The 12685-nt window shown below is 38.5% G+C and overlaps 1 protein-coding gene across 3 annotated transcripts in view; it reads right to left on the bottom strand.

Annotated features, from left to right (window-relative positions):
* Positions 1 to 12685, bottom strand: part of EGF (epidermal growth factor) — a 59460-nt gene that overhangs the window by 16083 nt on the left and 30692 nt on the right. For all 3 annotated transcript variants that reach the window (XR_011697890.1, XM_071555997.1, XM_071555998.1), the window contains exons 12-19: positions 12011 to 12159; positions 10313 to 10417; positions 8394 to 8617; positions 5377 to 5544; positions 4492 to 4641; positions 3920 to 4066; positions 3147 to 3263; positions 2014 to 2139 (exon numbers count right to left, since the gene is read on the bottom strand). Coding sequence is in view for 2 of the 3 variants with exons in the window: in XM_071555997.1 (XP_071412098.1) it covers positions 2014 to 2139; positions 3147 to 3263; positions 3920 to 4066; positions 4492 to 4641; positions 5377 to 5544; positions 8394 to 8617; positions 10313 to 10417; positions 12011 to 12159 (1186 nt within the window). In the remaining variant the exon portion in view is untranslated. The remainder of the gene's footprint in view (positions 1 to 2013; positions 2140 to 3146; positions 3264 to 3919; positions 4067 to 4491; positions 4642 to 5376; positions 5545 to 8393; positions 8618 to 10312; positions 10418 to 12010; positions 12160 to 12685) is intronic.

Here is a 12685-nt window from a genome sequence, read left to right as displayed (position 1 = left end):
ATAGAGTTGAAGAGAAGGCTTATTTGTACCAGATATATTCTCCTGGCATCACTAGCCATAGCTTGTACCTTGGTATTCTTGCAGTAGCACAGCACAAGGGTTTGGGAGTGAGGAGCTGCCCACCCCGGTACCACTCACATAGTTCGGCCTAAACAAAAATTTTAGGCAGAAGGAAAGGGTCTGGAAACCTACAGATTTACTCAGTTTGTGCAAACACTTCAATCCAAATTACTATGAAGAGGTTCCCTGATTACAAGTTTTCAGGCTCATATATACCTCTCAACCTCTTCTGCTGCACACCCTCTCCTTGCCTCCATGCTTTCTCTAGCAAAGCCCAGGGCAGCAGCTCCTGCCAGGCTGGCACCTGCCAGGCTGGTTCCTAAGTGTCCAAGCACCCTCTTCAAAGATAGAACCTTTGAAAGGGTTCACATACCAGAGTTTATCAGCTTCTGATTCATTTTATTAACTGTCAGTAGAATACATGCACCAGATCTACTTTGGGGAATCACAGATGTACTACCCCAGTTTTTGTGAAATGATAGCTTAAACCACTGGGAAATTTTCTACAGTAAAAGTAACAGGATATGGCTCAAAACTGTATAGGAAAAGCATTTTTAAAAGCAAGAAGAATGAGGAACAAAACTGTTGCAGCATATTTCAAGAAATGTGCTTTCAACAACACAACATGAACTCATCTTGTGTTATCGCAGTGTACTGACGCATTCCTGGACACTGTTCATTCATGCAGGCATCTAAAACTGAAGTACCAAATCACTTATCAGTTTCTGGGTTTCATAGTACACTTCAAGGAATCAAACACAAAATTAGTTCCAATTCTGTTTACATCATAATAATATTGCATCTTTAATAAAATGCTCTGAATCTTACTATTTTATGAACTTCAAGAAGATTGTTTTTCAACCATAGCGAAAGACACCACAATCCTTCTAGCTGAGCAACTATATCACAGACCATAAGTGGCCAGGGCTGCCTGAGGACATGCCTTCTGTGTGGTGCTGGGACAGCAAGAGGAGTCTGTCACTTCTGTGTGCACTTCCATCTGCACTTTCAAACATCCTCAAAGACATGACTTTTGTCTCTGACCATTGCAGGCAAAAGACCTTATTGAATCTTTTGCCTCTGATACTTTCTACACTCTTCCCATAATAATGATACTGTTTTTCATTTTTTAGTCTTCCTAATCAGTATTGAAGAATCAAAGTCCAGCAAAGATTATGTAAGAATTGGTTTAAATTTAATGGCTTTGAATTAGGCTATAAAGGAAAAAAAAAAAAAAAAAAAAAAAGAAAAGGAAAAAAGAGAAGCCAAGACACTCATAAAGCTCTGAACCAACTGTGTGCTAATCAAACACTGGAGAGAAAACGCTTCCTGTTCATATTTACTGCTAAAATGGATTAAGAATTAAGAGATGTAAAAGAATGAACTAGAGACCTGGCAGAGCCTGCTGGGAAAATCAGTGGGTCTGATTATTAACAAGATTCTAAATGTACTCAAGTTGTCAGTGTCACACCTTGAACCTCATGCCTATTAAACAGCCCTGAAATTATTTGATGAGTATTATGACACACTCAATACCTGCTTTCGTTTATATTCATGGCAACGATTTCCAATAAAGCTCTACTGCTTCACTTCCACTTCCCTCCTCCCCTTCACTTTTCCTCTCTTTGCTCTATAGTTACTATAAAGAGTGCAAACACTGAGAGGAGATATTCACTGACAACTACAGGCTTTGCATATTGATCAGTTGCTGAGGTTGCCACACTTCAAACAGGGATGAAAGAATCAAAAAGGCAGAAATGATAAATGTCAGCTATCTGAAGAAGTCACTGTTGGGATCCATGCACCTACCAGATTGTTCAAAATGAAACAGAACAGCTCAGCTGACAGCTTCCCAGCTTGTTCGAAGGCTAGCCCAAATCATAAGATACATCTCTTGCTCATTCATACTGCCCAGCCTTCCAGACAGAGCACAGCCCTGATGTGTGTCCATACCATAGCAATGGACTCCATCTCCAGTGTAGCCCTCCAGGCATTTACAGACGTAGCCTCCTTCTGTATTGATGCAGCTCGACACATTTCGATCACAGCGGTCCATATTTACAACACACTCATCAACATCTGTGAGACAAAACAAGAAGACAGGATACAGGGGCAATGAAACCATCAAGTGAATCGATTAAAAGAAATATCTACATCATGAATCTCCCTCAGACTGTGCTGTCACTTGTCATTTGTGCACCTGAAGAAAATCGAAAGAGAAGGACTTTGTGCTCTTTTTTGGTATGAAATTTGAGGGGGTTGTTCTAAAGATCCTAAGACAGTCAAGCAGGTACTACCAACTGGAGATATAAAGGCTTCACAAATACCACTTGCTTCAAAAAAAAAACCTCTTTGGAGGAAATGATCCAATTCCAAACAAAGCCTTACATTAAAGAATCATAGAATCCTTTAGGTTGGAAAAGACTTGTAAGGTCATTGAGAAACTCTGTTTTGTGAAAGAACACATAGGCTTACAAATTTTTTTCCCTTTCTACAGCAACATAGATTCCTCTAGTATTCATGCTTAACCACAAAATCATATTTTTCTTTCTGTTTTTATCACTGTCCTCTCCTGGACTTTATGAGAGAACAAAGTTCTTCCATTTATGCTGCATGTAAGTCCAAAAATTTTAAGACCACCATGAGCAATGTGTTGTATGGTTGTTAGTCTCTTTCTAGTGCTGGAAGGAAAAAGGAGCAGCAATTTTATATAAATATTACATCAGGTATACTAATTTTTAAGAGATTCCTTAATACAAACTTCTAAATTATACATCAACTATCATGCCTACGGATCAAGCTTTTATAATCAGGCAATTTTTACAAATAAATACATGATACTTTTATTCCTATTTATTTCCATTATTTCTTTTTATTATTATTAGGATTAACACTCCTTACTCAGGGAAAAATAAGGCATATGACAGGCATTTCATCTCACATGCTCTCTGTTCATCATCCCTTTCATAGTATTGACCTTTCTGTCATGGCTCACACAGCAGAGATGCCAATGTGAAAGAAGATAGATTTCCTTCCTCTCCCACAGTTGATAGCTTTCCAAAAGTTATATTAATGTCTTTTTTTACCATAGCATGCATTCCCCTTCCTGGTAAATCCTTTCAAACACTGGCATACGGCACCATCTTCCAGCAAAATACACTCTGCATTGACATAACATTCTAGTGCAGTGCAGTCATCTTGATCTGTAGCATAGACAAAGTGAAACAAGCAAAAAAAAAAAAGCTAGATATATTTGGAAAGATCAAAAGAAGTACCGCATATGTTTTAAAGAAAAAACCATACTAAACCTCAAACTAAACTAAGACAGCAAAAACATACAGTCAAGGTTCAAAACTTAGCTCTCCAGGATTATTGATGACAAACCAACACAATCGTTAGGGCTGTTCCCTTTGTCTAGATAGAGTTGACATGTCATGTAGTAGCAGGATTTCTGAATACTGTATTCAAAATCTAGTAAAATTTAATGATGTAGTGTCATCAAACATATATAGAATTCAATGGTTTTACTTCAGTTTTGTCCAGAGAAACTTAATAGACTTAAAAAATCTAAAGGAGAGACTTTCCCAAGTGTTCCAACTTAGAAATGTTTGTTCTCTAAGTCAAGATAATATTATCAGGTTTTTTTGACATAACAAAGGAATGTGGAAACAAAGAAAGAAAAAGCAATCCTACCTGGTATAACTCCATAGACCCAACTTCTTGTAAGAAAGTTAAGATCATGAATGCCACCAGTTTTTACACTGAGCCTTTCTCCATTTAAGGTCTATGATTTCTTTTTTTCTATAAACCTGTTCAGAGCATTACAGTAAATATAAGGAAGACAACCATCAGATTCTACCTGATACCATGATTTCAGCCATCAAAAAAATTATTTTCCGCTTTTCCCCACTATCCATATCGTTAAAAATCCCACTGCTCTGTGTGCTCTGGAACATGATCTCTGGTGGTGGCATTGGCACTATCTCCTTGTGCACAGAGACACTTCCTGAAAAAGACAAGGAAAAAAGCAATGTAGACTATTTAAATCTACTGAAGCAGCCTTCTGATTTCCCATCACTTGTCTTCTTTCCAATAATCTTGGTGGTTTCCTTTTAAAATAAACATCAGTGTTGTCCCAGTCTGGTCTGTTTCTGATCTCAAATTATTCCTAAAGCCACTCACTGGTGGGTTTTCTCAAATACAAACAAGAAGGAATGGGACACATTGCTCATAATACTTGTCAGCACTGCACACTTCTCTTTCGCTGCTAAAAAGCCAAGATAAAAAATTATAGTGGTCAGACAACATGTTATTGTCCCAGGATAACACCCCATCACTCCTCATGTTAGAGCAAGGTGAATTTTTTCAATGCTATCTCTGAGAATCTTCAAAAGTTTGAGAATGGTCTTTTTTGGAACTGGAGAATTGTACCTTCTGTTGAGTTGGAAGAATCCAGAGCATAACAGGTTTTTGCATCTTGAGTTTTCCCAAATCCTGGATGGCATTTGCAATGGACAATTCCAAAATTATTTTCACAGATCTGATCACAGCCTCCATTCTCATAAAGGCAAGGATTTGCCCCTAATGCAGAAAAACAGGAAACTTAACAAGCTGCTTCTTCAGTCAACATCTCCATTTAGCTGTGCAGAGTTGGAAAAAGAAAAAGGACTGACAAAAACTGGAGCATTTTTAAAAATTTTTTTATATAACAGCAGATGCATATAGTAAAGCACAGACATTACTACTTAGCCTCTGGCAGGTAATCAGATTCACATACTCTGTATCTATGTATCATATTTTTTATTATTTCATTTATTATTTCTCCTTTAATATTCAGAAATGTAACGTTTCCTGAAAGAACATTACAAGAGCATAGGGAACCTGTGATTACCTTCTCTCAGTCCTGGTCTACTGAATTACTTTTTTCTGCTTACAGAAGGGTTGTTTCCAATAGAAAACCAAATTATTTGATCCAAAACTAATAAATCTTAGAAAATCTTTGTCTATGTAATTTGTTATTATTAGTGTGCGTGAGGAATGCCAATAAAGTAGGATAATAGGAGTTTAAAGACTGGTAGGCCTGTGGCAATTGACCAACATCTATTCTTGGGCATGAACATAAATTGACAAAATCTGTTAGCATTCCTGGGACACAAGCCCAGATGATGCTTTCAAGAAATGCCAATCTGATTATGCAAGGCTCTTTTAAAGCCTGTTTCTGAGAAGATAACCCTCTTCCCAAGGACATCTATTCTATTGATATTAGTGAACAAGAGGAGGCTGGAAGGGAATGACTGCTTAGTTTTTGCAGTATACCTGGTTTCGCCAAAGGATGAACTACAACCATTGATGAGGGTCTCAGCATGCTGCCTCGGAGACGTACCCTGTTTAGGCCGGTCTTCTTGTCCACCCTCATTAGTGATGGCCTAGCCCAGTCAGAAAACCACAGGTGGTCCTCAAACACCATTACAGCAAAAGGGTGGCCTACAAAAACATTAGATTTATCATTTCCACCTCTGTAGAACATACACAAGAAAACATGTAAACAAAAGCATTATCTGCACATAAGTCAACTTCTAACACAGGGACATAGCCATAGCCAGTTCTCCACTCCGTTTTCTCATGGGGAGGGATAAGTGCTCATGAATGATGGCCCATGGGCACATGTTACTTATGCTCTTGGCAAAGGAGGCTATGACACTTGCCTGGCTCTGTACAGTCTCTAAACTTCTAGTAACCTCCAAGCAGACCAAAATCTGTCAATAAGTGGCCCAGCACAGAGCACATAACAAGGAGGAGAGGAGTTCATGCCATTTGCCATCAGGCATAAATGTACTTACACAGTGTAGCCTGGGAGCTACAGTCACTGTAGCCACAGACTCAAAGCAGCACCCCAAAGTCAAGTGTGTGTCTCTGCAAGTGCCAAAAGTACAGACAAGGACAGTACAGTGGTCCACATGTGCATATGGTCAGCTAACAGTAACAGCTAACACAAACCACAGGAGTCAATAGATCATCCAGGTAGCTTCCTCTCTTTCCACTAATGACAACAGGATTCTAGACAACAGTTTCGACCAGGTATCTAACGCATAATGAGCAGTAGGTATGAGAAATTCCATTCCCAGTTCAGAGTACAGGAACTTTTCCTTGGTACCACAACATTATCTGCACGAGGAAAATTCAAATCCCTAGTTTTCATTCTGGAGATAAGCTCAGCAATTCAGAATCCAAAGGACACTTTCATATGTAACAGCAGACTCTTTTTAGTATCTCTTTCATGATAGAAAATGATCATTAGTACACTTAGAAATCTCCTGCTTTCAAACTAGCGTTTGGGCAAGCTTTTTGCAATGGAAGGTAAGAACACATGCTGTTCTTCCATGGATGTCCACCCAGTTTCAGAGTTGTTGTTTCCTAGCTTAAGCAGGTTTGCTTTGTGCTGGTCCTTACTCACAGTCTGAATGTGGACCACACTATATCACTGCAGTCTGAGTCCCTCTGAAAGGTGTGTTTTGTAGGCATGAGGTTTTTATGATCTTTGTTTTTGATGTAGACCTCATCTAGATGATGTTTAATTTTGGTAATGAAATTGGGATCCCAAAATGCATTAGTTAAAAAAAAATTAAAATAAAAAAAAATCAAAACTAAGCAAACAGGCCAACAAAACAACAGATACATTAGAACTCTGAGGAAGGATTATGTGTTGGTATATCTTAAATACACCTCACAATAAAATGAAAAAACCTCACTCCTATATAAAAAAATTTCGAAGACACTGTTTAAGTGTTCTTTTGTTTTAAGTAGAAGAGTATATTGTTGGCACTTTATTACCTCCACTGAGCCATGCTTAATCACTAGTGTTGGTTCTTAGCTTTTTTTTCCTTTAAATTTGAGCAATTAGCCCAAGATCTAGATACTGTCCCCACCCAAACATTTGCTCACAGTTTTAGGACCAATAGATTGCACTATCCACAAACAGAACCCCGCTTTGACCAGCATTTTCTTAACCTCTCAATTTATAAATATGTTTAGGATTAAGACTAGAAGCACAGCGTCAATCAATGGAGATAGCAAGAACAAAAAAATGAATAACCACATGAACATTTCCCAGAACAATGCAACCCCAAAACGTTGCATAAAAGTAAGGAAGGGTTGTGTTGTTCATTGTCTTGGGCAGGTGCTTACAGACTGTTTTACTCACAGCTGAAAACGAGGTTAGCAGAAGAGCAGAAATAATTTATCTATTTGGCATACTGTTCTACTGAATGAGCACTCAGTATAGGAGCGCTAGAGGGAGCTGCTGTAATAAAAAACCACTACACGGCAGAATGCCTGTGATGAGGTGCCACTTTTCCTTCCTCCAGTTGCCCAAGAACACAAGCTGAATTCTGGTCTCACCAATAGCATTAGTGAAACATCAGGATATCAAGCCTCTCTGCCTCTCTAAATTCATACCTCTACGGGCCTTCAATTCTTTCACTTCTTTGCACAAGCGTATTGATGTCCTTTTCTCCTATAACAGCCGTATCACTGCTCCAAGCCATCCTCTTTTCTCATAGCCTGTGTTTCTACAGTGCTCCTGGCTTTCCTCTGCTTTCTCCCTGTAAGACATTGTCTCATTCCTTGTGGAGGAATAAAGTGAAACTTTGTCCAGGCTTCAAGGTCCTACTTTGCAGAGCAGTTGCAAAGTGGAGCACACAGCAGAATATGTGCAGCAGGGGAAAGAGGAGGAGTCTGGAAAGTCACTCTGCCGAGGCCTTTTGATGTCTCCTGAACTGGAAAACACTGACTCCTCAAAGACCTCACTCTGTTCACCTTCAAAGCCATAACAACTACCGGCATACTGTATAAGTAATTTTTCCATTTGGTATCCTGTGTGTTTAGAACTATTCCAGTGTTCAACAGTGCAGATGCAGGTTTGCTGCTCAAGGACCTTAACAACAAAGATTAATTCTCTTTCAGTTTATGTCAAAATAACTCACTGATACAATAAACACAGCAAAACCTGAACTAAACAAAGCACCAATGCATGAAACAAGGAAACCATGTTTTTAACTTTTTCCTTATTTTCTGTGTAGGCAGAGAAGCCCTCTGTGCAATGCAAAGTGACTGATTGGTGAAAACAGAGAGGGTTAGAAAGACTACTTCTGCTAACATGAATAAAAGTCAGCTGGGTCACAGAATGAAGAACTAAAGTGAGACCATTAACCTCAACACAGTGTTGCACAGGATGAACAACACAGCTGTTGGACAGTAATTCACATACACATATGCAGGTACATACACACACTTTGGCAAGCAGCAGTAGGTAGTTATCAACCCCAAAACCTCACCTACATCATTCTGTGCAAGAATTCGACGACCAGAACCATCCAGATTTGCGCTCTCAAGCACTGACTGCTTAGCATCACACCAGTACACTCTGTCAGATAAGTAGTCAAGAGCTATTCCACTGGGCCACACCAGACCAGTGCTGGCTATAACCTGGCGATCGATGCCTTCTAATGAAGAGCTGTCAATCCGGGGATTGACCCCCATGTCAGTCCAGAATAATCTCCTTTAGAAAACAAAATGAATACAGGAAATCAGTAAGTAAATGTTTGTCCTCCTCTCCATGGAGTTCTTTCAAAGCAGAAAGGTCAGATCAGAGCAATACAGCCCTGAGCCACAGGAGAAAAAGTGCACACTTCAAGCAAACATATTGGCTTCTGGTCTTTTCACATATGCCATAAGACTCCAGGTGATTACACTGGGACTTTATTCAGAATCCTCACTGTTCACTGGCATGAAACCTTTGAAAAACAACTCCTTGCCTATGCGAACTGCCAGCTCTTTATATCTGCTTTTTGATTTTCCATGACAGCTGATAGTGGTTTCGCAAACCCAGACAGCAGAAGACAAAGTATTAGCCAGCCCCTTGTCTAAACAATGGTGTAATAATACACAAATGGAACCAAAATTATCCACTGCCCATGGAAAACAATCAAAAGTACACAGGTTATTTTGTTTCTAAAAAATAAACCAGTATATTTTCATCTTTTAATAAAATCACGATTCTGAAGGTCTACCTGTTGAGTCCTGTATGTTAGTCACTGAGTGCTGGCTGGTTTTCAATGAACAGACAATGCTAGACGGCATCTTAAAATGGGAATACCAAATACACAAATTACTTCTGAAGTCTGGGCTCCAGCCTTCCAGGCATAAGTTGCCTCTCTCAAATTTACTGAAATAACCCATAGATTCGTTTAGCTTTATTTATCAAAGTATCCAATGCAGGGATGAGTATTTTCAATAGTCTTAATTGTGTTTCAGATCCCTTTCAATATCTACAACTATGGACATTGCTATAATGTCTTTTCATTCTTTCACTATTAACTTTCAATAAAGGAAGATTTTAGTGATGTTTCCTCTTCCCTTCCCCCTTGCACTCTTTGCAATCTCCCAGAACCCACCTGTTCTACAAAGTTTTCCTATCACTTTCAATCTCTATCAATCTCAATCACTTTCAATCTCTATTGAAAGACTCTTTCAGGTCTTTTATGTCCAGAGGGAAGCTAACAAAACACGTCCCCCAACTTTGTTTCATTCCTTGATTTATAAGTACTTAGTTTTAGCAGGATATGAACAAAAAAAAAATTAAAAAACTCCAAACATGCAGATTAAAAATGCTCCTACTACAGAGATATTGACTGAAATCCATGGCACTTTGCCATTGATTAAAATAAACAGAATTTCATCATGAGTTTAAACACCCAGAACTCGTGCGCTCATCTCAACACTAGTTAAGAAGATATAAGGAGCATTTAAACCAACAAACCTTAACAACAGTAGATTAGGTTTAGTTTCCTCAGAAACTGAACCATGGCCAAAGAACTCCTTTGTAAGCACTACTTATTAAAAGTGACTACCTTCTTTGCACTGATAGCTATGGAAACACTGAAGTTTGTAGTGTGGTGCTTTCAAACTGTCAGAATGACTTCAGATGCTCACGCTTTTCTTTAGCTTAAACTGCTTACAATATCATTAATGCTTCTGGTATTTTCTTTTAAATATGTATGAGAAATGAACACGTCCCAGCTCACCAAAGAAACCCAGCAATAAAACATTGCAGTCCACACAACTCTGCAAGGCAGTGACTAAACTAGCAGAAGACTAATGCACGTTTTGACTGCCAAAAAGGCAGGGCTGGCATGCTCATTTTTAAAAGGGGGCCCGAAGTATTACATGATTAACTGCATTTTTCACTTCTTACTGAGCAAACGGGTGAATGGCAATCCCTCGGGGCTGGGAGGTATCCTCCCAGATGATCATTTTCCTTTGCATTCCATTCAGATTGCTCCTTTCGATGCATCCCTTCCTGCAACACACAGACCACTGTTAAGTCCTCCTTTCTAGCTTTTTAATTACCTTCTCAGGTCAAATGTACTAAGATTTTGCATCACTTTAGTTTAGCTGTAATAAATAAATTTTAAATGACAGGAAATAATCCTGCTGATATGGGGAGTCTAGTTGTTTTATCAACCAGTAATTCATGCTACAGCCTCATTATTTGGTCTATGGCATGATGATAAAGAACCTGCTGCTCTGCAGAAGACATTAAGTTCTCCTTCTTTGCGCAAATAATGAGTTGAAAAGTATATTCACTAATAGACAAATGTTGGCTCTAAAGGGAGTCAGGAGGAAAACCAGCTCCTAGCTGAATGCCATTATCAAATGTATAAAGAATTTTTTAAAATAGTACTTTTACATAGCATTTTTCATCCAGAAGTCACCAATCATTTTACATATTATATCTATTGCAGAAAAGAATGAGGCTAAGGTTCTCAGGATCACTCACAAAATCTACAGCTGAGTCAAGTATAGAATCTACATTACCAGTCTTCCAATTCATCTTTTTTTCCAGAAAACTGATTTTATTGTTTCAGTCTTCACCTTGCCAAACAATTATCAGCCTCTACCAAAAACCAAGCCTACTGCCTTCCATGCCTATCTGAATCTTCAAAAAAAGGCCACACAGAGATAGAAAGAGAAATATATTCCTTGAAATGTGGAATACAAACAGCTGAATACAGTGAGTGAAAAGAAAGTGGCAGATTCCATTGCTCATTTTGCCCCTGGACTCTTGTCTTACAAACACCATGATTAGCCGTCTCACAATACTGGCATATTTCTAGAGGAGCACAATCACATAGACAAGATTGTACCTGTTAGCAAGGAAGTGGACTAGGAGCTTATGTCTAAGGGAGAAGAAGGGTGATCTGAACATTCAAAATTACTTTCTATTGACTAATGAATTGTAGATCATACTGGTCATATTGAAACATTATGAGCACTCTTCAAGGAGTCTTCATTGTGTGTTTTGATCTGACACTGCCTTTTTACCAAAAGTCAGTTTTGTGCCTCTCTGAATGTAAGTTTAGGTATCAGCTGAAATGTGAAATCATATTGTCATTCCTTTTATCAGAGGTAATTGACAAGAACTGTCCAATAGCTTAAAGGGGCATGATTCTAGCTGCCAACAACAACTGACTTCTGCCCAAGATGTACTCAATAGAGTAATTTTTTTATATGTAAAAATACACCTATCTCTCTACATATACACATATAGTGTATGTATAAAAAAAGAGCGTAAACATATATATTCACATGCATATGGGCACATACATACATGTATATATACAGTACGTGCTTTACATTCCTTGCAACTGAGTCCAAATCTGTGTTTCTTGGAAAGACAAAGATTAAAATACAATAGCAGACTCAAAGTGAACTTTCAGCATTTCAGTTTTAAAGAACCTTACAGCTGTATATACTAGAGATTACAACTACCCAATCAGAATGTGAAGCACTACTGAATTAGAGTGATATCTCAGCTATTTCTGTATCACCGGTCATTTATTCCAAATATTTTATGGCATGCTTCAACATAAATGCACTGTGCAGCATGTACCCTCTGTCTGTCCAATACAATTTACGGTTAATCCAGTCCACAGCAAGGCCTTCGGGTGTATCTACAGCTTCAGGAATAACTTTTTCACGATTTGAGCCATCCAGATTAGCTCGTTCTATCCATTTCAAGGCAGTGTGAGCAAAGTAAATCTGTAAATAAATAACAGGCAAGATGTTATTAGTTCCCATCTCACTTTCTATTCTACTTTCCTTGTCTAGTAGTTCCACTTCTAAAACAACTTTTTCATCTTTCAAGTTCCCTAAACTGCTTATTCACAAAAAGCTGCACAGGTAACCTGTGATCCCTGATCAAATAAAAAGGCACTTATCCTTCAACCAGGATGACTTCTACAGGCAGATTGTGCTTAGCTGTAAATCCTGGCTGCCCTATATACAGCCCTCTGAATATCCTATGGGTTTGCTTCAGCGAGCAGCTACCTCACATGAAGCACAGCTGAGGAAGTAAAAAGAAGCATGTTTTTATTTCACTGGCTGTTCATGTTAAAATGGCAGAAGTAGAGAGAAGATAGTAGCAGTCTATGTGTATCAAGGAGCTGGGAAGGGAAAAAGGACTTATTTAAATTCCTCCTATATTTTACTCTCTTTCAGCCCGAAATTAACTTAATATTTTAGCAAGTATCTATTCTAATATATCCAGGAGAGGCTTTTTAGTTTT

This window comes from Pithys albifrons, chromosome 5, assembly GCF_047495875.1.
Source record: "Pithys albifrons albifrons isolate INPA30051 chromosome 5, PitAlb_v1, whole genome shotgun sequence".
NCBI classification, from domain to species: Eukaryota; Metazoa; Chordata; class Aves; order Passeriformes; family Thamnophilidae; genus Pithys; species Pithys albifrons.
Note: the sequence above shows the minus strand (reverse complement) of the source record. Positions and strands in the feature narration are given on the sequence as shown.